Source organism: Ailuropoda melanoleuca, chromosome 1 (assembly GCF_002007445.2).
Source record: "Ailuropoda melanoleuca isolate Jingjing chromosome 1, ASM200744v2, whole genome shotgun sequence".
In the NCBI taxonomy this organism is placed as follows: Eukaryota; Metazoa; Chordata; class Mammalia; order Carnivora; family Ursidae; genus Ailuropoda; species Ailuropoda melanoleuca.
In genome coordinates, this window is record NC_048218.1 from 126,818,596 (window position 1) to 126,845,992 (window position 27,397).

General features: G+C 38.2%; 1 protein-coding gene across 1 annotated transcript in view; it reads right to left on the minus strand.

The window, feature by feature from the left end:
- The window catches only part of KMT2E (lysine methyltransferase 2E (inactive)), an 89,908-nt gene that overhangs the window by 1,074 nt on the left and 61,437 nt on the right, over positions 1–27,397 (minus strand). Inside the window, exons 10-27 of the mRNA XM_034666751.1 lie at positions 25,601–25,831; positions 25,351–25,481; positions 24,247–24,364; positions 23,251–23,360; positions 20,407–20,671; positions 19,405–19,503; positions 10,089–10,253; positions 9,483–9,791; positions 6,579–6,833; positions 6,278–6,422; positions 5,507–5,757; positions 5,050–5,106; positions 4,342–4,905; positions 3,035–3,321; positions 2,192–2,280; positions 1,965–2,090; positions 1,692–1,789; positions 2–837 (exon numbers count right to left, since the gene is read on the minus strand). Coding sequence (XP_034522642.1) covers positions 2–837; positions 1,692–1,789; positions 1,965–2,090; positions 2,192–2,280; positions 3,035–3,321; positions 4,342–4,905; positions 5,050–5,106; positions 5,507–5,757; positions 6,278–6,422; positions 6,579–6,833; positions 9,483–9,791; positions 10,089–10,253; positions 19,405–19,503; positions 20,407–20,671; positions 23,251–23,360; positions 24,247–24,364; positions 25,351–25,481; positions 25,601–25,831 — 4,136 coding nt within the window. The remainder of the gene's footprint in view (position 1; positions 838–1,691; positions 1,790–1,964; positions 2,091–2,191; positions 2,281–3,034; positions 3,322–4,341; positions 4,906–5,049; positions 5,107–5,506; positions 5,758–6,277; positions 6,423–6,578; positions 6,834–9,482; positions 9,792–10,088; positions 10,254–19,404; positions 19,504–20,406; positions 20,672–23,250; positions 23,361–24,246; positions 24,365–25,350; positions 25,482–25,600; positions 25,832–27,397) is intronic.

The following is a 27,397-nucleotide window of genomic DNA, read 5'->3' on the forward strand; positions in this document are numbered from 1 at the left end:
GGGGGTGGGGGTGGCGGGGGGGGGCACCACGGCGGCAGCAGTTTGATGGTGAAGAGGAGGGTTCGGAGAAGGCAAGAAGTGCCCTGGAGTGACGTGGTGGCCTGGAGTGGGCTGCTGGCTGCCGGCGCCCGGAAGTGCTTGATTTGGTCCTGATGCAAACACAGTCTGTTGGGCGAGACTACCTTTAAGCTGATTATAATTCTGAAAGTTTGCGGAGGGCTGCTGGTTTTGATAATATGACGAGGAAGAAGGGGGCGGAGGGGGTGGAGGGGGCGGTGCCGTGCTGCTCAGACTGGGGGCGGTAAACTGACTATATGTCGCTGAAGATTGTCCTGAGGGGGTCTGTGTGAATAGTGCTCCAGACGGGGCCTGCTGAGTACTGGCTGGAAGGTTCTGTGCTGCTGGGTAGAAATTTCTCTGAGGCTCTCGCTGAGGTGTTCCCACTTGAGGTGACTGTGCATGATGAGGCCTGTAGGGCGATCCTAGCTGCTGGGAAGGGGGCTTTGGTGAGAGATAACCGTGCTGCACAGGCGGGTGGGGTGTCGAGGACTTGGGAGGATTTTCTACGTGAGGGGACAGAGGACAATGCAACTTGACTGGCGCGGACGGCAGCTTCTGGGAAAGTTGCTCGGCTGAGCCTCGAGCGAGCGGCTGAGCAGCAGGGTTCTTTGGAAGTGCTTGCGTGTTACTTAACAGCTGCTTCTGGGGGAGCTCTGCTTTCAGGTGCACCCCGTTCTCTGCTTCCGACGCAGTAGCTGTGGCCTCCCAGTGGGAATCGGACTTTGTGGGTATTTTCCCATGTGGCTGAACAGGAAGTACGGGTTCCGGGGAACCAGGCTGTGGAAAGAAAACGAACCCCGTAAGGAACGTCTTACGTGTATTGAGGTTTGTTACCAGGGGTACTGAATGCCACTTCGGATGCACTTTAGAAAGGGGGAGAGAGTAAGGCGGACTGGGGAAGTCCGTCAGAGACGGGGGGGTGTGTGTGTGTGTCCTGAAAGGGCAGCTTTTTCAGCAGTTTGACGAGTTCTGGTCCTGAGCTTTAAACTGAATTCCCTGGATTAATTTTTATGGAAGACAAGTTAAGAATGGCCTTTATGTGCGATTTGCCTTTTTCCCCTCAGTGATCCAACCCATTTTTGAGCCTTATTCTGAAAGAATTCCAGTGAGCTCTGGCACTGAGCAAGTTTTAAGTCGGCTAACAGGACCTGCTGCACCCAACCCGATCATCAACCGGTTTGGGTAAATAAACGTGCTCACCCGAACTGGTGCATTGTTCAAATACGAATAATCCCAGTACAAGACCACTTAAACGTATGTGGTGTTACATAGAAGAAAAAAAGAAAACCAGTCTCTGATCCCTCATCTTTAGTTTCCACAGATATTGCCCCCACCGAGACCAGCACATCTTCCTGAATCAGGATGGCGACAGCATTTCTTTTCAATGGATGTCATCTGACCTTTTTAGAGAACTGACTGCGTGGTCCTAAATAGTTAAGACTGAACTTCCTGGGGTGACAGGGGTGGACCTCTAGGAGAAAATGTAGAGGACTGAAGCACAGAGAGCAAGACCATCTGGTCCCAAAGTGTCCAAAAATCACAAACTGACACTTGGTATGGCAGGAGAATCTCCGTATGCATATGAGCACCCACTTTTCTGAATGGCCATGTTCGAAGGTCGATTTTATTACCTTGTTCACTTTTGAAGGGCTTTTACAAGTGTTTTGAGAGGTGTCTGGGGATGGACATTCACTTGTAGTCATAGGCTCTGGATTTTCAGAGTCAGGATCTGTAAAGCAGAAGAAAGCTCGAGTAAACGTAACATTGCATGACCAGCACTGCCTTGCACTGACACTAAAGAGCAGTGTGAACTCTCTTCAGCCTGACTTTGTAGAAGGCACTCTCCTCGCTGATTCAAAAAGGTTTTTAAAACAATAACCATGATAGGTCATCTGCTTACTGACCTTCCATAAGTTCACTGAAAGGAGGGACTGGGCCCTTGGGTTGCAACTGGGGAATGTGATTTGAATGAGATGAAGGTGAAGACGGAACATGACTCGGTGAACATGGGACACATGGTGACTCTCCCCCTAGAGATGAAGCAGACCCAAAAAGAACATTAGAACTGCAAAGAACGAGGGTGCAGAGGGATTAGCTGGCTCCACTTTCGCAAAGGAACAAGCTCGCTTACCACTGTCTTTATCTTTGCGGTGATCACTGAGAAGTAGCGCTCGCTGGTAACTCCTTTCTCTCACTTGCTCCACTGAGGTTGAAGCGGTCCTTGAACATAAAATCATACCATCAATTCAAGGAAGCTACTGCCAGCTACATTATTCTTTGTCCTTGATGGTCAACATGTCCTCTCAGACCAAGGCTTTTGTTCTGCTGGGAAAACACTCAGGTGTAACGCTTTGAAAATAGCCAGACTCCATTCCTTTGTCTTAAGCAATTTCTTGGTGAAGGGGCGGGGGGTGGAGTGAGGTGGTGAAGTGCATCCGCATTCAGAATGTCACGGCGGGTACCAGATACACCCTTACAGATCACCCCGTGGCTGGACTGTAAGGCTGGTGGGAAGCTCTCAGGGAAGGCGACCCAGGAGGGAAGTGAATGAGCCCTTCTGCCCTTGCCAAGACCCATCCCATGTCCAGCTTCAGCTGTTCCTACTAAAGAAATACTAAAACTTGGTTCTTCTTTTCTGAAACTGGTTAGGGATATAAGGAAATCGCAGGATGCAGACTGTGAAAAAAGTTCTTTGGAGAGGAATATTGTGAAAAAGGCGAAAATCATCAAAGAGGGTCTCTCAAAATTAGGACTGCAAACATCTCTCTCCTTAGAGCAGGGGGAACGAAGAGTTCACTACCCAAAGCTTGTGTTTTTCAGAACAGCACACTTCAGATCTTTACAGATCTAGCTGCGTTCACAATCAGCTATGGAAAAGATCCTGCCCGGATGATAAAAAACAGACTACTTTAATTATAAGGTATACTACTCGGGAGTTCTAAAGTTAGCAATGAACTCTTTTAGACAGGCTTACCATTGAACTTCTGGGTCGTTCTTCTCACTGGCAGAAGCTTCCTTAACAGGACAGTTACTGCTGGTTTCTTCGGACGTAGCACTATAAAGCGCAGCTGGTGTTGGTAACGGCAGGCTGGCGGTACTTTCTAGCTGCTCCCCGCTTTCACTCCTGTTGGCGCACCCGTCACCACCGTTGCTCGAGTTGCCGCTTGCGTGAGGTGACACACTAACCAGTGGAAAGTGCTCGGCCTTTGAGCCGCTCTTCCTGGCTTCCCGCTGTCTTTTACGGTATTCTAATAGCGAGACCTTCCGCAAGAAAGAGAAGGAAAAGCCAGTCTTTTATTCTTGTTTTATATGTCAGAGTCAATCTATCCTTTTTTTTTTAAAGAAAATTACTACATTTACATTAGGAAAATTATGTAAAATAATGTGATTTTGAACAAATAATAACAATTAACAGTTATCAATGCATATTATAAGCCAGGCATTGTATTTAGATGATTTACATACATTATCTCATTTAATCCTCACAGCAACCCTATGAAATAGGTATATTATCATCCCCATTTTACAGATGAGGAAATTGAGTAACTCACTCACTCAAGGTCACACAGCTGGTGAGTGTTGGAGCCGGGATTCGAACCTAGGTCTTACTTGAAAGCCCGTGCTCTTTCCACTATACTACATTGCTTCCCACAAAGTTGCCAACTGGACTCTGTTATAAAAATTAAAAGCACACATCACTAAAATTCTTTGACTTGCAAAGCAATAAGCCTACTTATTAACAAATAAAATAAGTGGTGTAGTTTATCCCATTTGTCTGAAATAAGGCATTCTAAATGTCTCAGTACGTCTGCTGCCAACCAAACAAACAATGGTGGTGAAGTCAGGGAACTTACATTATTTACAGAACACTTTTCAAAATACTCCTATCCATGGCCTAAATACTATCGATATTCTGGATGATGAAAGCAGCATTTCTCCAATACAAGGCTGCCTGTTCTACGTAAAGTAAGGATAATAACACAATTATTATTCAACTCTGTTTATTTGGCTAGGAAGTGGTTATTTTTGAAGTTACTCTTTCAGTGAAATAAATCATCTTGAGATTTCTCTGAAACCATGTTACAAGCATTTTCCCTATCACTAGAATGTTTTACTTCTCTGTAAGTATCTTCTAATTGAGCATTTATAAAAGGTTTAAAATTTAACTTGAATAACTGGAGTACGAATGCCTTACACAATATATATCATAACTGCTAATAACCCTCAGAAGTAGTATGAAAAAGACACTATAAAAAGGACTAAAATCGTTAAATTTGTAACCTTTTTCTTTTGTGGTGGATTCTGGGGTGTGCAACTTCCGTCGATCAAATTGTCATTAACAGTCCGTCCGAAACCAGAAACAAGCCCATCTTCTGAAGTACAAAACACAGGTGTTTCCATAAATATGCCTCTAGTATCATCCTGCATCAGGCACTTTGACTCACTTATTCGGAAGCCTCCTCCAACCTCCAACTGATGTGAGGGCGTCAGGTCCCTCAAGTTAGAGTTTACTGAGAAGTTAACTCCTGTTCTGTCAGGACTCTTTACCCAGGAAGAATACATTGTGCCCCGTCCAGAGTGAGTAGATTCCAGTTGGCTGTTAGAATCAGTCCTGTCATGGGTAGGTGGTTCCATGGTTTTATGTAAGGCAGTTTGCTCAATTGCATCGAGTCCCAGCTGAAGGTCTGACACAGATTCCTTTTCTCCAGGGCACTGCCTGTTGACTTCAGTCCTACTCCTTGGGCTGGTGTAACCAATAGTCTTTATTTCTTGCAGACCCAGATCAGTTAAATTAGAATTTCTAAAAGGCCCCAATGTTAACATGGTTGAAGATCGGTCATATCCCTGTTCACAGAATTAAAACAAAAAAATTACACAAATAACCACATCTTGAGACTACTAATTTTAAAATCTCCGAATAATTTATGCAAAATAATGGTAATAGGAAAAGGTCACCAATTTAAATAATCTTTTTGAATAACTTCTTACCTCTTGATTATAAGTGCGTCTCTTAATTTCTGGAGAACTTTCTGGGGAAGAAATATTCTACATAAAAGAAATAGAACTGAAAATTAAAATATGTAACTAAATCCATGATAATTTATAGAAATGAAAACTTAAACTATTACACAGACTTTGGTTTTAAACTTTTTTCTGTTTTACTTCCATTCCCCCACAGAAGACCTCTGCTTTAAAATCAATTTGATACACATAGCCATTCAGTCTGATGCTGAGTATCAATGAGATGAAAGTTATGCTCATTTTAATAAAAATGTAAAAGTTTAAATTCACATCAATGCATGTTCCAGATTTGCTCTTTTGGTTTCTTAACAACTTTATTCCCCTACTCATAAGGCACAGTAGTTGTTAAGGGAGGGGGTGTGTGGAGTGGGAGCTGTTAAATACCATCCCCACAGGTTTTCTTTCACCGATTTAAATTTCTCACCTCAAAGTGCATGGTATTCCCTGGTGTGCCAGGTGTTACTGGGGTAACTGGTGAATATATGGGCTTATAACCATTTCTGCAAGCTTCATCATCTGATTTTACCCGTGGAGGAGTGGCAAATGATGGGTCCGTGGGAGTAATGTCTGTGTGAGTCGGTGTAGCATACGGCGAAGGAGTAGGTGTGGAGGTTTCAGAGAAAGCAGAATCTAGTAACTGATAAAGTCTTCGTTTTTTTAGTGGTGTAGTTAGATCTGTTGGTGCAATAAGAATTCACAGACATTATACTGGTGGTATTTGCTACAATCTATAATATATTCGGAGAAAGATCAAAACATCAACGATAGTAATTATAATGAATTTCACCCCCAAACTAAATTTCAGGGTTTCTAAAGATACTACTAACATGAAACACTCTCTCCCCACCCCCACGAGTTACTTTTACTATATTAACAGCACGAAATATCTTGCCAGATGGCTCACGGGCCTAGGAGTCTCTGCGAAGTCTTAGAACTACAGATGTGAATTTAACTGATTTCGAAGCGTTCTTTTTGATCTGAGAAGCAGCCCAAAAAATTCACCCATAAACCCCAATATACATAGTAGTGCATATTTAAGGTTTTCGTGTTTATCTTCATCCAAAAGGTTAGAGGACAGAAAAAATAAAATGGTTTATTTTATAAAATATGTAACAACTAGAATGTGTCTGTTACATAAGCTGTATATGTCCTGCCACATTCTTCACACTAAAACAACACTGAAAAGAAATTCTACCTGGAAGGGAACAGCTATCATTTAGTAGTAGTGGACTTTTACTTTCACCATTCACTGTAGGACTTCTGGATCTTTCTTGACAGGGTGAATTAAATCTATGTAAAATTGCTGAGTTTTCCTCTTCTAAGGCTTGTTTCAACCATCGCTGAAATACATAACGAATAGAAACCAGTTTGCAGCTGTTTATATAGCCTAGAAATGCAGAGCTGATTCTGAAAGCACTTCAGTACCAGGAATGGTAGTAAGGAAGGAGACTGGCCCTTGGCTTATCCTAGATTTTTATATCCAAAGAAAAGTTTACCTTCTTGCAGGAGCCAGAAACGTTTTCAGTAGGTTCTTTTTTTCTCCTTTTTTCTGAAAGGAATGGCGAAGTAAATCGGATATAGTGCTTAGGAGTAGAGTACACATGGGGACTGTAGGCCAGGCCTGGTAAGGAATTGAGCTGGGTAGCTAACACTTCAGGATCGGTAGTTATGCGCAGAGGCCTTTCTGAAAGGCTGTCTGAAGGTTTTCCTGTCTTCTCATTCTTCTCACTTAACCACTCATTGACCAAGTGCTACAGAAAAGAAAAATTTGGATCACTGTATATGTAATTGCACAGATTATCCTACTGAACATTTTGATACCAAATTAAAAACTGATGTATTATCCAAAATGATACGCTGGGTAATTGAAATCATTCCTAGATGATGTCCAAAAAAATCAATACGTCATTACATTTCTTTGGTTAACTTCTCTTACTCCTAAAATCTTTTATACGATAGTATTCTACCAGGAAGAAAACACATGGTACCTTTTGTAAAATAGCAAGATCTAGAGACTCCAGTACTACCTTATAAACACAAACACTGAATTTAGGTTTGTTACTGCTTCTGTTATCAGTCTGCACGAAAAATCTGATTTTATGCAGTGTTTTTCTACCCTGGCTGCCTATGAGAATCTCCAGATGATGAGACCAATGCATATACATTAAAAATAAATAAATAAATAAAATGGTGTCGGCACTGACAATCACTGTTTGAAAATTTACATAGTCCTTTTTAAATTAATTCTGTTATTTTTATCTACACTGTATGTAATTCAGTCTTTATTGGTTACATGAATATACCTGATCCCAAAATATGACGACTATTCAACTTTCTAGGCTAGTTAAAGCAATTGTAATGGGCATGGAAATAAGGATAACATCTGTCAGCACAAGTACATTTTGTCTGCTGTGTGGGCATTCGTATCTTTTCTATCTGGTAATCAAATAATATTATTTTTACTCTAATTTGTTAAAAAAAAAAAGTACTAAAAGTAGTATACGCAGTCTCACACACAGATACACACACATTAAATAATCTACCGACACTGTCTTCCAGTGATAATCAGTAAAACATCCTAGCATCTTTTTTTTCCCCCTCTTTTTCCCCCCAATATATGTACAACTGCATATCCTGGACAAACAAGAGAAAGCTCATGGAGTCAGCAGCCAGACTGCCTGGTAGGAATCCTGGCTTTGCCATTTACTCTGTGACTTCAAGTTTTAGAACTTTTCTGCATCTCAATCCTTATCTGTAAAAGAAGGGTCATAAGAGAAACTAGCTCTACAAGTAGGGTTATTGTGGGGATTAAAAGAGCTAAATAACATACATAAAGCTCTTCAAGTAGCACAGTATCTGGCACAGAGGAAGTACTATGCCTTATTACACTGAATGAAGCCTTCACAGTAGGGGAAATCATGATCATTTGGTGCTCTAACACTATGTTGTTTAAAAGAGGGGAATACCATCAACAAAACCTGTGGCAAAGGAGGCTTTTTTAGAGAATCAAATGGGAGCAAGAGTCTGTATCTCAGACCAAGAATTTAAATAAATTGATAGTGCACATTTCAGCCATTTAAAAATTAAAAGGCAGGAATTAGGTCATATCCGTAGTCAAAAAAGTAGCTTCTCTTTTAAACAAAGAGTTTTTCTTTTCACTAATGTCAATTACAAAGACAAGTTGCAGTTATTTTTTGTCCTTCCAAAGTGGGCAAAAATAACTGTTGTTTTTTTAATTCCACTATAATTAACATACATTTACCTGCTCATGGTCAAGGCAAGTGTTGGCTTGCTTGTTCAAGATCTGTGGGGCAGTAAGGAGGAGTACAGCCTTCCAATTAGACAAAACTGTGTTTAGATCTTGTCTCTAACCCTCTGACTCGCCATTAAAGTATACTCCTGGGTTCATCCTAGATATTTACTGAATATACTTCTGGCTTCAACAGAACCTACAAACTGTACTGAATCTGGTAAGAACAAGATAAATTGGCTGCCTTGGTGGCTCAGTCATTAAGCGTCTGCCTTTGGCTCAGGTCATGGTCCCAGAGTCCTGGGATCAAGCCCTGCACTGAGCCCTGCATCGGGCTCCCTGCTCAGCAGGAAGCCTACTTCTCTCTTTCCCACTCCCTCTGCTTGTGTTCCCTCTCTCACTGTCAGATAAATAAAATCTTTAAAAAAAAAAAAATTTTCAAAACATTTTGTTATGTAAGTGTACAAGAAGAATCCAGTTATGATCTAACACCCCCCCCCGCAAAAAAGAGCTTAAGGATTACCACTTTGATATCTCTGTTCCAATCTACTATAGTCTACCGGGTGTTGGGGGTGCTTCGTAAGGATGTTCTGGTATTTCTGAGCTGTAAAGCTCAGGCTGCTTGATCTCAGTGAATAGTTTCCCATAACTGCTTTATTAAGTCCGACAGTTTTTCAAAGATGAATAAACTCCTCTAAAACTACCCTTCTTTATGGCAATCAATAATTTCTTCACATAATTTTAATAATCTACCTATATTGTGGAAAATGTAGGAAATACAAAGAATAAGACGGATAACATGTAAAACCAGATGTTTCTGCAAAGTGCAAAAAGTGTACATAGGGTAGGCAAAAGGAATTTTGATAAATTATTAAAATCATTACATTGCGATTTGCAATTCTAAAAGGAAGTCTTGATATACTGAATATTGTAACTCTCTTTGTAACAATGGTGCATTTTCATTAACTGATTTTACTGTTTTTAAGTCTCATTCTTAGTTTAAAAACTCCGTTAAGTGTAAAAACTATGCCTCTTGTTCTGTTCTAGTCCTTACAAGATGTTATAGAGTGAATCTTAAAAACACAAATATATTTAACATCATAAGACACTCTTGTTAGAAAAGAGTTCCTGTGCTCCTGAAGAGCCCTACCTTCTTAGTTTTAGGGTACTTCGCAGGACATTTAGTAAGTGCTGGGACTTCAGTTTCGGGAATCAGTTCTGCTAGTGCAGTTTCAGTTTCTGGTTCTATTGCAAGTACAGTATTTTCAATATCGTTCTGTTGTGAAGTGACTTCTATGTCAGGGGAAGATGGCTGGATATCTGAACACATGCTGACAGTCCTGTGTCTCCGACGCTGCTGTCCAATGTGAGTTCGACTTCGAGAAAAACTTTTTCTCTGTTTAGTTCTATTCACTTTGGCAGGGGTTGGCTTGCTAGCAGTTTCTTCTTTTGCTTGTTCCTAAGTCAAAATACAACAGAGTGGAAATTTTGATACTATGTTTATAGAAATGAGAAGTTGAAATCTAAACGCATTAATCTACTTCAGAAGCTAATCAAGTTTATGAATTCTGATAACTTTTTTTTACTCCAAAACAAAGAATCTTATATCTCAAGTCTAAATTCTCAAGATTTGAAAAATGCTACTGAACAGCATTAGACGTTAAAAATTCTTGACAGATGCAACTAGATCAGGTGTGACAATTTTAACGGCAAGTGCTTAAAGTATGAAAACAAAACCAAGCCCGAACAGCAATACCTGAATAACTTCAGCGTCACTGACAATCTGTGCATCTTTACATTCAGTTTTAACTTCAGTTTTGGCTGTGCTGATCCTTTCCAAAGCTTGTTCTCTTCTCTTCTCTCTTTTTTCAAGTCTGGCAAAAGCTTGCAGAATTGCTTCCATTTTCCTTTCTTCTCTTGTCTACAAATTTAAATTTCAAGTGGCATAATAAATGTCACTGAGCTGAAGTAAAATTCAAAAGTCCAATTGTTCGTGGCAAATGTAAAAAATAAATTCTATGATGTTAGCAAAACATTTCTGTTGATGACAGCTGGGGGGGGGGGAGGATATTCATTCGAGATCCTTCAGAGTCCGAAACATCTCAGGAAGCCTTGTCATTACAAATACATTTCATGAAAGGAATACTTGTTGGATGACTGTCAACAATAAAGTAAAACCAAAAAAAAGGCATAAAAAACTACTTGCTTTACCAAACTGAAAATTTTTCTCAATAGGGAAGTTAGCCCTTTTTAAAATAAGATTCAAAGTTCCCACGTTAATGAACGTTGAAAAGATCACATTCACAGAAACTTAGGGAGTGAATACATTATTGACATGTGGCAGGATATTACGAGATGAAGTCCTGGGTTCAAATTATGTCTTTAACTAGTCATTTACTGTCTTTGTGACCCTAGGCAACTTAACAACCCTAGTTATTAACCTTTTTGAGCATCTTACAAAATGTGGACAATAATAATTACACTTCACTGAATTGTTATTGAGTTCAAATAGAAAATATCTGTGTGGCTTGCCAACAGCACTTGGAAAATGGGAGGCGTTCCCGAAGTGTCAGTGATGATTCGCACTTTAGCCTTATCGCCCTCTGTCACAGTTCTTACAACGCATTCTTCGACCCTCTGACCTTCCTGTCTTCCACTGACAGTTTAAGGCAGGGACTGAGGAACAGCAAGAGTTCCTTTGTCCTTCAGTTCTCTTTAGAGAGAGAATATTAAAAGCAAGACCCAGAGCCTTGGCCTGTGGGCCTGGCAAGGACTTCAGCTTTCGGCCAGAAACAGGACGCACGTCCGTGGACTGACAGAACCAGGTCCTGAGTCTCGAGCCATTTGGCTTTCCTCCTCTTCTGTCGGTGACGTGGGGAAGAAGGGTTAGGAACTCATGCTCAGGCTGCATGGTCTTCTCCACACTGGAGCTTTAGTCCCAGTAATTGTCAGCAGAGGTTTAAGCATGAAGACATCTACATTCTGAAAACTGCTTACTGTATTTTCCTTCACGTTTAAAGAAAGATTTATTTTAGAGCTAGAGCATGTGCGTGAGCAGGGGGAGGGGTGAAGGGGGGGGGAGAGAGAATCCACAAGTACATGCCCCTGGTTAGTGCAGAGCTGGAAGTGGGGCTCGATCCCAGGACCCTGGGAGGTCGCGACCTGAGCCAAAATCAAGTGCCCCTGCTTAACTGACTGGGTCCCTTTTTCATTTTTTACACTCAAATAAGGGGACAAAAATGGTCTATCAACAGACTCCTCTGACAATACTCTAAGCTTCTAGTTAGTCACAACAAACTGCCATACTCTTACAAAGCCTATTATCCTCGCTTTATATTACAGCTACAAAAACGGAGGTCCACAGAGGTAAGGTTGCTTGTTTGTGGATACATATGTACATACCCCGCTGCTCTTCTTTGGGATGGGTAATTGGCACTAAAATAAACAGCACAGGCAAAAGTGGTCTTTTCACTGGAACTGGAAGTTTACTCAAACCCCTTTCATCTTATGGCTCTATAAAAACCCTAACTTTAGAAATCTGGAGTAATTAAGAAATGATTTTCCTAATGCTTCACCTGCTGAACAGGGGACCGGGTGAGGAGGGAGAAAAGGTTATAACTACTATGGTTATTTTCTCTCCTCAAAAATTTTACAATAGAGCTGACAAAAAGTACATTTTTCCAGAAGAAACAAATTTACTTAGCAAGAATCATTTTATGTATAAAAAATTACCAGTATTTAAGATAAATATGAATTTATGACAAAAATCTGACATAGCTCAATATTCACTTGTTTTAGATGGTTAGAGTGAGGGTCAAAGATAAAATTATTTGACATAAAGACCAAATTCATTCAATTAAAAACTGAACTTCCAGGGCGCCTTGGGTGGCTCTGTCGGCTGAGCATCTGACTCTTGATTTTGGTCCATGTCATGATCTCGGGGTCATGAGATCCAGCCCTGCTTTGGGCTCTGTGCTGAGCATGGAACTGCTAAGATTCTCCCTCTCCCCCAGCTTGCACACATGCACATGTGCTCTGTCTCAGGAAATAAAAAATAAATACTGAAGGGCGCCTGGGTGGCACAGCGGTTAAGCGTCTGCCTTCAGCTCAGGGCGTGATCCCGGCGTTCTAGGATCGAGCCCCACCGGGCTCCTCTGCTATGAGCCTGCTTTCTTCCTCTCCCACTCCCCCTGCTTGTGTTCCCTCTCTCGCTGGCAGTCTCTATCTCTGTTGAATAAATAAATAAAATCTAAAAAAAAAAAATACTGAACTCCATGTAAACAATACAATTAATTGACAGTCAAAGGAAAATACTTCAGAGATGACGCAATCTTTTTGAGCTCGTCAGGATCTTAAAAAAATCTAGTCCTGTGCTGCCACAGAAACCAAAGCCCATGTGTATTACGTGACTCATTCAAAGGCAGAGCCATAATTATTATCCAAGTTTCCTGGCTCCTAATTTACTCTTTCCAATTAACCACCACTGATACTACATAAAGCAAAATAAAGCATAACTCTTCCCACATTTACTACAACTGTCAACTGAAAGCACTAAAGAGATATCCCAATATTTTAATACAATCTCATTTTAAAAAACAAATGTTGGAAATGGATGCACGCCTTCGATTTTTTACATGAAAAAAATCATGAACACTAGCTAGTCTACTTTTAAATTCCTTAAGGTTCATAGGTCGTTCAGCATTTGTTTTCACCACTGCCTCTAACACATTCTTTGACACCTAACCGGATACACAGTATCTACTTAATGGCAGAAAACTTGCCAATTTTATAGACCTAACATAAATAACCAGTTTTATATATAGCCTGGGGTAATTACAGTTTGTGTAGGGGATTAGAGAAATTAGGAGTCCTAATTAACCCCAGCAGACCCTAACATCTGTGCTTTATGTGGTTCAGATTATACTTGTCACATATGGCTTAGTGCTAAGACCTGCATATTCTGTAACCATGACTCATTATTGCAAGCCCATGACCAGACCTCAGAATCACTATTATCTGTGAGCCGGGCAATCACGGACCTGATACAGAACTAGAATTAGACAGGTTTGCCTTTCAGGAATACTACATTAGCTTTTGACATACTGTTAATGCTGGAGTACTGGATGCTAAACTAACCTATGAAGGATCCCTAATGAGATCAACAGACTGTTTTATGATATGTGTCTTAGTTTATGGTCTTACGGAGCAAATATAGAATATTGTAATTCCCGTAAGCAGAAGAAAGTCTGCTTAACATCCCTTTATAGGATTTTATCACTTAAGTAGGTATTTTGAGTATTTTTATTCCAATTTTGTGCTTCTATATATAAACACACTGGAGCACACATCTAATTTAAAATCAGAAAAACTGATAAACCTGGAAGATACTATGAAGATCTTGTCTAAGCCTCCTTTCAATAAATGGTGAGGTCCATACAGTTCAAGGGCACATAATAAAGATCATATATTAAAGTTTTATATACAATACTGCAACTGAAAAAATAAACTCCACTGAGTAAATTGTTAGAATTCATCCTAATAACTAGAGATAACTGGTACTTTGATGCCCTGTGGGTGCCCCACAGCAGCTTTAGAGGTAAATGTGCCTCGTAGGAGAGTGAAAGAATTGAGAAGAAAACAAAATGAAGACCTCTAGGGACTCATGGTTTATTTTTTTACCTTGCTAATGGGTAGAAGGGGTTCTTAAAAGAAAAAACTTGCCTTTTAAAGGAAAGGGGACCAGCAGGGTCAGCCTGCCAAATCACCCTATCCACAGCCTTGAAATAGAGAAAGTAAGAGATTCCTTACTCAAATAACTTTGCTTATCCTCTTGAAGTTAGAGATTAATTTATTAATCTTTTAAAAATCGGTTCAGATTACTGATTACCAATAGAATAATTCCAAAATAAGAAGTATGTCTTGTGGGGTATTCCCATTTCTTCTCTACCAGATGAGGATTCCGTTTTTCCTCACAGTACTGTTTCCTCTTTGATACTTATTTCTTACTCCCTACATGCCATCGTCCATGAAGCTTCTCCAGAACCTGGCCGCCTTTTTCACCTAGTACCTTCACTGGCCCTCAGCATGGAGTGAACACTCACAGCTTTGTTAAATGAGTAAGAATTGCAAATGTATAATAGAAAGCACGTCACTGTTACGTGAAAGTATGGAACAAAGTATTTTAACAAGATTTTGGAAATCGTGAGTTTATTACAAGGCAGCTAAAGCTGAGTATCCTCATTTTGTTTGAACAGAATACCAATAAAAATAAATGGGTTCCCTTCTGCTATGCAATACCATTATGTCATTAATCACTCACCTTTAGAAACACAATTCCTAAACTCTGTAATGAGAGAAAATGGGACCTAAGAAAACTGAAATTAGTAACCGCCAAACAGTCATGGTATTTTTAAGGGTTGAAAACTGATCAGGTGGGTGATCACATATCGACAGATGAGTTTCCTGGCAAGAAATTTATCCTAATGACATCTTACTATTAAAGTTTCTTCCACAGCTTCTAAAGTGATCTTCTAAGTCAAGTCACTTCCTAGAGGCATTAGGAACAGCAGGATTCTTTCTAATCTTTTCCCACAAGATGCTTGTTCCATCGAATAAAAATCTGTAGATGTCAAAGGTATCACCAAAAACAAGCTGCAAGGATGTCTAAGTTTATGAAATGGTTTCACAAACAATTAAGTTTTTAAACACACTGTGTGTACACTGGGAAACTCAAAGTTGGGGACCTGAAGCACTGTTTTACTAAACTCAACTGGCCACAAAGCTCTTTTTTTCACAAAATGTATTAGAGTTCTGTGGAATAATTTCTGGTGTGAAGGATGAGGGATAAGAAAATTAAGGAGAATTCTGCATCCTGGCAAGGCCTCCAGGACACTACCTGGCCTATAAGGAAGCTTCAATTAAATTCACACTTACAGGCTTATCTACATCTCTACTTAAATGGCTGCCACAAATATTTAGTAGGCTCATTTAGTGACCATGCACTTTATAAAAGCCAGCATATTTTTTCCCCTAGGAGCTGGGGCTATAACAATTAACAAAATTACAAATTCTCACCCTCATGTAGTTTATATCCTAGTGATACACAATTAATTCCAGATTTTCCTAGCTGCTTGACAAGTTGAAGCATTCATAACCTAGGTGACCATCCTTTCATACCCTTTTTGTTTTTTTAATTTTTTTTAAAAGATTTTATTTTTCATTTATTTGAGAGAGCAAGCACAAATGGGGGGAGGAGCAAGGGGAGAGGCAGAAGCAGACTTCCCACTGAGTAGGGAGCCCGATGCGGGGCTCAATCCCAGGACCCTGAGATCATGACCTGAGCCAAAGGCAGATGTTTAACTGAGCCACCCAGGCGCCCACTTCTTAAATCTCTATCCTCGTAAGTGTGAAGGCCGCCTGAACCACCTTCCCTGGACTCTAGTTTAAGCAATCTGACTACAATATACCATCAAACATTGCCAAGACTATATATCCCCACAGTACAGTCTTTCCATAATGCCACAAAAAATTATTTTGAAAACACAGATCAGAAGATACTTTAGGAAGTTCTTTTCATGCCATTATAAATCGGGAAGGGCAAGCCTCCTTTTTTATTTACATTTTTAAAGCTTTATCACTTGTAAGTTCAACAAAATGCAGTGAGCTTCCCAATACCTAACCCCCTGCCGCACACTCTCTTTACCTCTGACAAGGTGATGGCCACCTCACCTGCTACTGTGTACCTGGGGGCGTCCACTCGTAGTGCTCTGGTTCTGCAATCAGGTGACTATAAACAGCTAACTGCATTTCAACTGCCATAGCTTAACTGGGTTGATTATAGGATTCTCCAAAGTCAATTGCAACCCACTTCCAAAGACGTATTTCTTACCAGCTAAAAAGCAAATGTCAACCATCTATTCAGTCCTATAACGATTTAGGCACAAATTTGCTTTTGTAAGCAGGTAACAACTTTTTAAGGGGGCAAAATAATGGAGGGAAAAGGAAAATGTTATTGAAAGAATAGCTATCTGGTCATATAATAATAATTTGAATAAATATTCTTCCATGAAATCTTTTTCAACATTTCATGTGATCTGCTATCAACCAACCTTACCTCCCAACCCACCCCCCAGGCTATTTTCCCTACAGGCTATTTCTCCACTCACTGCCATACAATTTAGGTACAAGCTAATCTGTACTTGTTCCAACCATACTCCTGAGGGCCATCATAAATACGACCTATTTCATGAAATGGCCTCTGAGCACCCCCCACCCCAACCACAACTCTAAGTTATCATATTTATAGTTCCTTTACCACATTTCTTGCTGCACTGTAATTGTTTTTATAAATGCCCCTGAAGGCAGAGACATTGTCTGATCTTCCAACATCACCAAAAAGAACAAGCAAGCAAGCAAAATAATATATCCATTGGTGCAATTTTTGGGAGACAGAGCAAAATGCTAAATATTAGCTTGTGTATGAAACTGCCATTTATGTAGGTAAACACTGTCGAATCAACAATTTCATAGGCTTCAGCTGTATTACAAAAGGATGGGCTGAAGGATATCTGAATTTGGACATTACATGGTATTTACCTGCAAAGAGAGTATGACTAACTCCTTTTATATCCCATTCTCATGAATATACAAGAGAAATAGTATCTCCTGTTATATCCACAATGATTTAAAGTCTGTCCTCACACAGAAGGAAATTTCAAGCAGTTTAAGAGAAGTTGCTCAGGAGTTGTCCTTAATCTTTCCAACTGTTAACCTAACCAATACAAAAGGCAGACACTAAAGGCTGAGATTAATATTTAAACTTTTCAAAACCAAATATTTTGTTCCTCACAAATACCGTGTTGGCAGGGGTGGGGGAGACCATGCCAGCTGGCTTCGGAATCCCAGGATGCATGCTTTCACATTCTGCTTATTTGAGTATATCCAAAAAGTTCTATGATTGAGATATCAAAGCAAATGTACCAATTAGAAATAGTAACACTACAATGATTTTGAGAGCTATGGATCAAGGAGAAAAGATTTTTAAGTATTTATTTCATATCCCTTCAAAATACCAGACAAATTCTAAACACTGATGCTTTTCAAGTTTTCCACATTTTACTCGTATAAAAAATACCCAGCTGTTCAGCAACCCTAGAGGCAGATGTTAAAATGAATATGCTAAAATGGACACAGAATTTGAAGCATTCACCTGTATTAATATAGCATACTAACAAGTAAAATCAGGACCAAAAGTGGACCAAGGAAGCCTTTTTAGCTGTCCAAAGTTCCATCAACAAAAGGATATTTCTATTTTCCTCTGGGATCTGAAAATGAAGAGTTCTAAGTTCACAAATTTTCTCAGCATTAAAACAGAGAGATTTTTTAAGTAGCCCCACAGTCATAAAAACTTTCTTTAAAATGCAATCTGAGTAAAATTATTGTTAAGGGCATTAAACAAAACTTTTCTTTTTTAATCTCATGATTTTTTCAAAGGAGTTGTTACAGCCCTTAAAGTCACTTGTGAAAGAGGTTCCTCCTACCAGACACATGCCTCAACCAAAAACAAGTGATACCCTACACTGGTTTTGCAGTTTAATGCAAATACACTGCTGTGGCTATCGTGGAATGAATGGGCCATTACTGAAAATCTAGTCAAGAGAGAGCCAGGGGCGCCTGGGTGGCACAGCGGTTAAGCGTCTGCCTTCGGCTCAGGGCGTGATCCCGGCGTTATGGGATCGAGCCACGTCAGGCTCCTCCGCTGTGAGCCTGCTTCTTCCTCTCCCACTCCCCCTGCTTGTGTTCCCTCTCTCGCTGGCTGTCTCTGTCTCTGTTGAATGAAAAAATAAAATCTTTAAAAAAAAAAAAAAAAAAAAAAAAGAGAGCGCCACAGGTAATTTGGGTAAGTACAGGTAATTTAGATGTAACCAAATCTCAAAAAGGGTTCAAGGTAATTCCTTTAGGTACAGGAAAAAAACTCTTCTCTTTATTACCAACTTCCTTCAGTACTTTCTCCTACAGAGTTGTTTTTTTGTCTCTCTGATCTCTAATATCTCCCTATCCCCTCAGAGCAATGTCTCTGAAATCCAGAGGCTGTGAAACAGTTCCGCATCGCTTTCACAATTATGAACATCAGCAATGAAATAACGTTACAGGAATGACCATCCAGGGAATAAAACAGACTTAACGCTAAGTATGCCTACAAAGACCAAATTTCAAAGACCCTACTCTAAGTATATGACACCTGAGATTCCATGGAATACAGCATGAAAATCACAGATAGGAAACAAGGAAGAATATAAAATAAAAGGGAGTGGGGAAAACCCATACTAAGATCATTAATTGTTGTGTTAAGTCATTTTCAAATCTTTGGGCAAACTATACCATAATACTTACTTAACTGGCCTAAATATTATATCCACTGCTAAATTAACATGGATTTCTAAGAAAATATCTTGTATCATTTCTTGTATTTATATATATATGTATATTATATAGTATATATATATATACTATATAGTGTGTATATATATATATATATATATATATATATCTGTATGAAGAGTAGAACAGGGAACATAAATACAGATGTATTTTAATGAAAACCTTATTTTATGATACCAGTATGAGATACAGACATAGTAGCTACCAAACAGTGGGGTGGTTTTCTTTTAGTTTTTGTTTATGTAAGTCATTTATTTGGTGCTGTTATAAGCTTTAAAATTCCATTTTTGCTTTATATTAAATTATGAAGAGAAAAGGTACATTTAGCTAATGAAAGACATTTCGAACAGTAATTCTGGCATTAAAATTTATTAATAGTTCTCAGCTTCAAAAATGTTAAATGTCATACATTCTAAAATTTCTATTGAACACAAAATAAAAATAGAAAAGATTAGTGCAAGTTATTTGAATGGTATTAACAAAGCCAAACTGAAATGCTCAGTGGCACATCGTGTTTGCTAACTTGAAACAAAGAACAGTGTCAGAACCCTCCTAAAGGCAGCAACAGTTACTATGGGAAGAGCAGTTGTCACAAGAGACAGCATGAAGCAGCCACTGGCTTCCCAACTTACCATCTTCCTTTTCCTTTCTGCAATCTGCTCCTCTGATTCCATTTCTACTTCATTGCTAATGGGAGTTTTTTCTTCTATATCGTCAATAAAATCTGGTTCCTGAAAGATGGAAATGACTGCTTTATAGAAACTACTATTCCATCTACAAACTAGGGACACTGAACTATTACAAACTTAACCACAACTAACGCGGTCAACATAGAAAAATTACAAGCCTACTTAAATCCATTTCAGAACTTTAAAACTGGTTTTAATTCGAGAGAACTTTCAAAATTGAATAATTTTGCTTTTTAAAGTTCTAGTCAATAATGTTATTAACAGAGCCCACAAGGTCAAATATGGTAGCACAGCCTTCTGTTTATATCCTTCCCAAAACATAAACATTATATGTTTATTTAAAACTTACGGGAAATTATCATTAAGCTGATTAAACTACTAAATTATGGAAGATGGGGTACTGGAGATGAGTGAAACACCTTACTTAATTTTCATTTTAAACGGTCCCTCCTAACTTCCATTTATGTAGAGGGCATATAAAAAACTATTCACTGGCAGGGCAGACATATGGGCCAAACTCAGCCCCCAAAATTATCTTATGTGTTAAGAGAATTTTCTCTGAAAAATCTTCTCTCTCATCCTTATAGACCTGATTTAGTTATGCCTCAAATGTTTAAAAAAAGGAAATTAAGACTTTAAATAAGAACACTTATTAACATTAAGGACCATACCATCTGGGAGAAGTTTTTAAATTACCCACTTACAGAAAAATCTTGTATTCAATTCTGCAAGGATTTGCTGGCTGAGTTGTTTAACAAGCTTAACAAACACTGCACAAATTCCACCAGAACTTGTGTACTTGTGTTTTATTTTCTAAGTGCTTCCTTAAATAACAGATTTAACTTTAAAATTTTAAACCACTTTACATTACAAAGAGGTTAAAATATGACAAATTATTTTCTTTTGTTGACTTCTGTTGAGAATCAGAAGAGCACAGTTCAGTACCTGATTATTTGATACTGATAGTCTCAGTGGAGAAAGCTTTCTCTGTTTAGTTTCTGGGCTCTTCATTTTGTTGGTTGTTCCTTCACAATCCAAAGTAATATTCTGATTCTGTGTATCTTTTTCTTTTGAAATATCCTTTTCTTTTTTTCCTTTTTTCCTTCTGGTCTCATAACCGCTATTGATGTTTTCCGTGGATTCAGAACTACGTTTCAGAACAGGGCACTCTGGATTTTCCTTGAGGCATGCGCAGTCCACCTTGTACTTACTGGAAAGATAACCAGTTAAATATTTACTCAGGACACAAACTGTAAAATTTTCCAATCCATTTTAAGCTGCAACTCTGTAAAATTATATGCCGCTACTACTACTTCTAAGCAATCCTTACTTCGTGCTAATTTTGCATTCCCATGGTAAGTATCACAAACAAGTTTTTCTCCCTCATTTAAAAAACATAATCATTAGAAGTTGATTTCTGACCAGAGATCAGGCCTTCAATCGTAAGGATAGCCAGTTATGGTTTAGAGGAGAGAAAAAAAAAAAAAAACCTCAATAAATTAAAATTGAATTCTTTTCAGTAAAATGATTCTTTGACTCACAGTAAGACAAAAATGGTATTTACTTGAGTGGTCCCAAACCATAACTATGTCTTCTACTTTAAGAAATGACTTCGATAACCAGGTGTCTTTAAAAAGCTACCCTGAAAAAAGGGGAAGTTACGTTTCCCTTTGCCCCTCTTAAGTGTTCCCTCTTTCAAATGAACACTTGAAAAATAATTGCACTCTCTCTCATCTTCACTGCAGTGATAATTATTACTTCCACCATACAGAGAAGATTAAAGCGCAGAGAGGTTCAGCATTTTGTCCAAAGTGACAGTTACTAAACGGTTGGGACAGCATTCAGGTACAGGTCTGTGTGAGTCCAAAGCTCACACTTTTTACCTCTTCAGTATTTCTGCACTCTGCCCTCCATGTCCCTACCACCATGATTTAGTTTCTCTCCAGGATGCAGGCAAAATGCCCAACCTAAGTTAAACAGTAGAAGCCTCCCATTTTACATGTTTTAAGTTGTTTAATGTTTGTTCACCATAAAAATAATTTACTTTCCTAAGTTTCTAATACTGCTCCTTACTTTCAAGATTAGTACAAGTCAAACTGGCTAAAATCTGTGAATCAGGGATAGAATTCAAAAATTTATGATCTATGCCCCCACCTCCCCAAATTAGTTATTACTAGAAAATAGGCTGAAACTCTTTCTAGATGTTTTCTTTGATTTTAGAATACAACTGCAAATAATGATGGTCAACAGCTAATGTTTACTAAAAGCACTTATTTTGTGCCAGGAACCGTTTTAAACACTCTACATATCTTAAATACACCAAATCTTCAAAACATTCCTGTTGCGTATTACTATTCTCCTATTATGACATAAGGAGATGAAGAAATTGGTCCAAAGTTACATAGGTAATAATAAGCAACCAAGCTGGGATTTGAAACCAGATTATAAAATGCTTATATTCTTAACCACTTACAGGAAACAGTCTTTCACAGTAATGAGCAAAGAGCCATTATGCTAAATTTCCCACCATCTGGGGGAAAAGGGGCTAAACAAGATAATGCTAAGTTATACTAAATTTGACTCTCAACAATCAAGTAGAGATGCACAGTGCAGGAAGTGGAATTTCATTGACAGAAAACATGGACATGTAAAACTTATGCATTTAAATAGGTTACCATACAAAATTTTAAAAGCAAAATCCAGAATAGGAGGAAATGAACTGAAATGCTTATAACCCAATAGACTACAGGATACAAAAAGAACCACCCCACCTTCCCCCCAAAGATCAGAAAAAGACTGTCCAGCAGGAAAACTGAAGATGATTAAACAACTCATAAGAGAGGAAAATCAAATGACAAATTAATATACAAAAAGATCCTTGGGCTCATAAAATAATCAAGGAAAATGATAATTAAAAATATAAAAAGATACCATTACACAAGGATTAGCATCAATTTTTAGAAATTGTAAGGTAGTGAAGCAAGGAAGAAAGGTGTGAGAGTAGAAACTGGTCATCACCCCACGTCTGGTAAACCCGGAGGCCGTACACATCCTACAGCTGAGCAAGCACACCCCGGAGACTCCCTCCCATGGAGAGAACATGTACCCACAAAGCCATGTTCTAGAAGTCATAGGAACAGTTTTGGTTAATCTAAAGATCCAACAGAGTCAGGGATAAATGCCATTGGCAAATAAATGAACTAGAGCTACACAGAACAACAGAACCGAACCTCAAAAGTAATGAATGAGAAAAGATGAAACACTACAGAATATAATTTACATTGAATTTAAATTGCAGTTTTTATACTCAGAATTAACTTTATTTCCCTAGTGTTTCAGAACAACAGTTCTCAGAATTTCCTAACAGGACTCCAACAAACCCTTTCAATTTATACTGCAAAGAAAATTTATACAATTTCTTTCGTTTGGAGGGGCAAAAGTGAAATTATCCATTCACACTGATCAGGCAAATTAACTGTAAGACTAAAACTGTACCCCCTAAAATACCAGAAAGAACAAATTCTCATGTAAACAAGGTCAGTGCTGTATGGCTGAATTAGGACTACTGATTTTAATTACTATGAGCATTTACATTACGATAATAATCAAAGTTTGGAAAAGAACTAAGTAATAATGCTCAGTGGAAGCTGACACCAAAATGCTTGCTTTCAAGTAGATTTCATTGTCTCATAACAAATACAAATAAAAAGCTATGAAAGTAATGACAATACCTAGATTTTTAGGAAGACTATTTCAAAACACAGAACTCATTTAGAGACTTGAACTTACCAATTCCCATAGTCAAAATCAAAGGCAATAGTTATTTCAGTTCCCTTTGGAATACTCTGTATAGAATAAATGTAAAGATGAATGGTTCCATCTTCAATTTCATGCCTCACCTGTTAAAAGAATAATTTTACATTTTTATAAATTTCTATCTTAGAAGCACCTCATCCTGCAATTTTGAAAACTTTTCAAAGTAATTCATGAGTACAACGTGAAAAATATGCAAGCAATTACAAGATGTAACAGTGGTTATCAACTAGAAGTACAGTGATGCAAACTCTACAGTCCACCAGGTAGCATTAAAAAGCAAATACTACACTTCATTGATTCCACAATGCATATTTTTTCAACTCCGAGTATCCCTGAAATTGGAAGTTGTATAAGTGATGGTATCTTCGATTTGACGACATGCAGTAATGCATAATGGTACAGTTAACGCCATACTTTTCTATGACAGACACTAGTTCTCCTAACAAGTTTTTACAAGTAAAACAAGCACAGATAAGGTTACAAAGCTAGTTTGTCAAAGACAAGACATGAATCTAGTATGTCTGGTTTCAAAACCTATACTCTTAATTGTAACATAGCTATAAATTTAAAATGTTTATTTTGGCATGTAAAAAAATAAATAAAACTAGAAATATTACTTTAGGCTTCAAATTAAAACACAGTTGTCTAAAAAATTTTTATAGTAGCACATATAAAATCTACTTTAGCTTTCAGTTTCGTCATCTATCTTGATCCAATCAGGTCATGACCCATAAAGAGAGCTTAAGAAATAAACAGAAGCCCAATATTTCCTCTTACAAAGAACATCACAATTTCTTCAACGTGTAACATCATTTTTAAGACCTCAGAGCCCAGTATCAACTCATTTTTCAAAATGGAAACACACTGGGCAATATAAAATTCATCAATGGTTAAAAAGGCTTGTGTTTGATGCTCAATTCCACACATCCCCCACACCCCTGCCTCCCACAAAGATTTCTGTAAGCTTACCTCTGCATTGGGTGTACAAGAACGCCTGATGAACCGAGCCTCATTCCCAAAAGTCCTTGCATCAACACACATTTCTAGCCCGTGAAATTTAGAATAAAATAAAACAAAAGGATATGGTCTACAAAGAAAGAAATGCATTATAAACTATTAACATATTAACAAACTTCTAAAAGACTCAAAGTAAATAGTGAAGCCAAGATCTGAATACAGGCAATCTGATACCAGAGCCCATTCGTGAAGGGCTAGTTCATGCCAATTACATTTTTACCAGCTCTAATAATCTTATCTAAATTAAAGGTAATTAATTGAAGGTAGAAATTCAAATTTACAAGGAAAAATAAAAAGGGAGGGACTACTGCCTTTACAGAAGGATTCATAACTGGACACCTTTAAAATCTTTATCTCCTAGTGCATTTAAGTGTTTGATTTATAGCACTGTTTGTATGTAAAAGAGAAGTATTCTTGTATAGCTTTCGAATCTTAAAAACTCAAGTTATAAACAACAAATACTTTTAATAATCATATAGACTGAGAATGTTCTCTCTCTAGAGATACCAACGTATTTCCAGACCTCAGGGAAGCAATGGGTCACAACATCAAATTCCCACCAAAATCACAAACCACAAAAAAGTGCTCCAAAGCCATTCCAGTAGCAAGAAGGTGGGAGCTGAAAGTGGTGGCAAAAATGGAAAAGCAAATCTAACATCCTCTAATGCAGAGGAAGGGGTTTTGCCTGTGATCACCAATGGTCTTTTCAGGTTCTACCAATGTTACAAGGAATTAGGAAAGATATTGGAGGCAAAAGGATTCCTTATAGTCTTAGGTAACCAAAGTTTTTCATTAACGTCCACCTGTATTGCTGTAGTTTGTCGCTGAAGTAGACTGTTGTAGGAGTAAAAGACTGAGGAATACATCTGCTTTTTGCTGTATTTTACTATAGTTCAAAAGTTAACATTAGTCACTGTTCAATCACACTACACTTTTAAATGTATTAAAATGATCGCTTAGGAAAGCAAAATACATACAAACACAGACAGCATCTTGGTAATATAGCCAAAAAAACAATCTTTAACTACAGTTAACTGATAAAATAAATGAATATACCTCTTAAAGAAATATCCATTTGCTTCAAACTGTTCTCTTAGCATAAACTTCCCTCTGTACTCAATGATAAGTGCATCAGGAGGCAAATCTTTTGCGGATTTCAGAATTTTCTTATTTTTTTGTATATGGCTCTAAAACCAGAGAAATGTTGAGATTAATTAAACCTGATCGCTTTCAATTTAACTACTCAAGATATACGTTAGAAAACAGCTTTTGTTTCATAATTTTTTTTGGCAAATGATATACTTACCTCCACAGGAGGCTTGAAGAGCAAGTTGTTGGTATTCAAATCTGATTTATTTATTTCTTTTTTGTCATTTCCATTGCCTAATCTCAGAGCTATTCTTTGTGCCTCCCTCTGAACACCCTCACTATATTGGTTACTATTTGCCTCTTCATATCGATCCATCCACGCTTTGATTTTTGTCTCCCATCCAAAATTTGAACCATCAGATGAAGGATCAATCTCTGGAGCTGAACCCTAAAATCATAGCAAACTAAGCATTAATATCTGGACTTCTAAGTATTTATACACACACACACACACAGAAATAAATGATAATCTATGTAAAAGAACATAATATAAAGTAGAAATAATGGTAGGCTTTCTGAGTTGATCCTAGGGAAAAACTGACCATAAATGAGCAGCCTACCACGTCGTTATACTGCATGCCAGACAAGTAAGGACTTAGAAGACTAAAGGAGGCCAAATTATGTTTGACCAGCATAAATTCAGACCACTAGCCAAATTGAGGCCTTCAATAAAACTGCAAATACCCCAAACTTTGGAGTCACTGTCAGCTAATGGTTAAAAAAAAGATAGCGTAGGGTCGCCTGGGTGGCACGGTCAGCTAAGCATCCAATTCTTGGTTTTGGCTCAGGTCACGATCTCAGGGCCGTGAGACTGAGACCCGCATCAGCCCTGAGCTGGGCGCAGAGCCTGCTTAAGATTCTCTCTGCCCCCATCTCCCTCTGCCCCTCCCCCACTGCTCTCTTGGACATTCTCTTAAAAAAAAGATAACATATGAAATTTTTTATTAGAGATTGTCAGTATCTACCTTGTATTCACAGTTCTGATAGACTACTACAATTGTAACATGTTTTATTTAACAATAAACTTTGATATCTTAATTTAGTGTAATTTCAAGATCTATAATCAACTGTCCACATGATAAATTTGACATGAGAACAAAATGTCTCACAGAATGTAAAATGACCCAAAATGGTCCATAACCTAAATTCAAGGGTCATACTGAAAGCAAGAACATTTAAACTTAAATACTTTCTCTTCATCTATACCTCCTACTAAAAATCCATAAGATAAGAATGCTAAAAGCCAAGTACCAAAAGTTACAGCCTCTCTTAATCTGTTACAGAGCAAAAAGAGGGGGGCACCCGGCTGGCTCAGTTGGAAGGGCATGCGGCTCTAAATCTTGGGGTGGTGAGTTTGAGCCCCATGCTGCATGTAGAAATTACTTAAAAATAAAAAAATCTTAAAAAAAGAACAAAATGGGACACTATTCTTGCCGGAATGCAATTTATAGATAGGCACAATTACCACACATTTTAAAAATGTGGATTCCCACAATTTTTTTTAAGTTTTTTTTTTTGTTTTCTCTTTTTTAAAGATTTTATTTATTTATCTCACAGAGAAAGAGCAAACACAGGCAGGGGGAGTGGCAAAGGGACAGGGAGAAACAGGCTACCCACCAAGCAGGGAGCCCAATGTGGGGTCTGATCCCAGAACCCTGGGATCATGACCTGAGCCAAAGGCAGAAACTTAACAACTGAACCACCCAGGCGGCCCTTCAACAACAATTCTTTTTTGCAATTTTAGGATGAAAATGAATCAATGCAGATAACAAAAACATTTATGTTTCATTAGCATAATTCAGATTTCAATTTTTTGTAAATGCTATTCATCAATTTCTTTCTACAACACTGAACACCTTACACCTTGATAAGATTATTTCTAAAATATGTACAACCTAAGTAATTGAAATTTCAAAATCATATATAGAATTCATAAAAACTCTTATGTATCCTA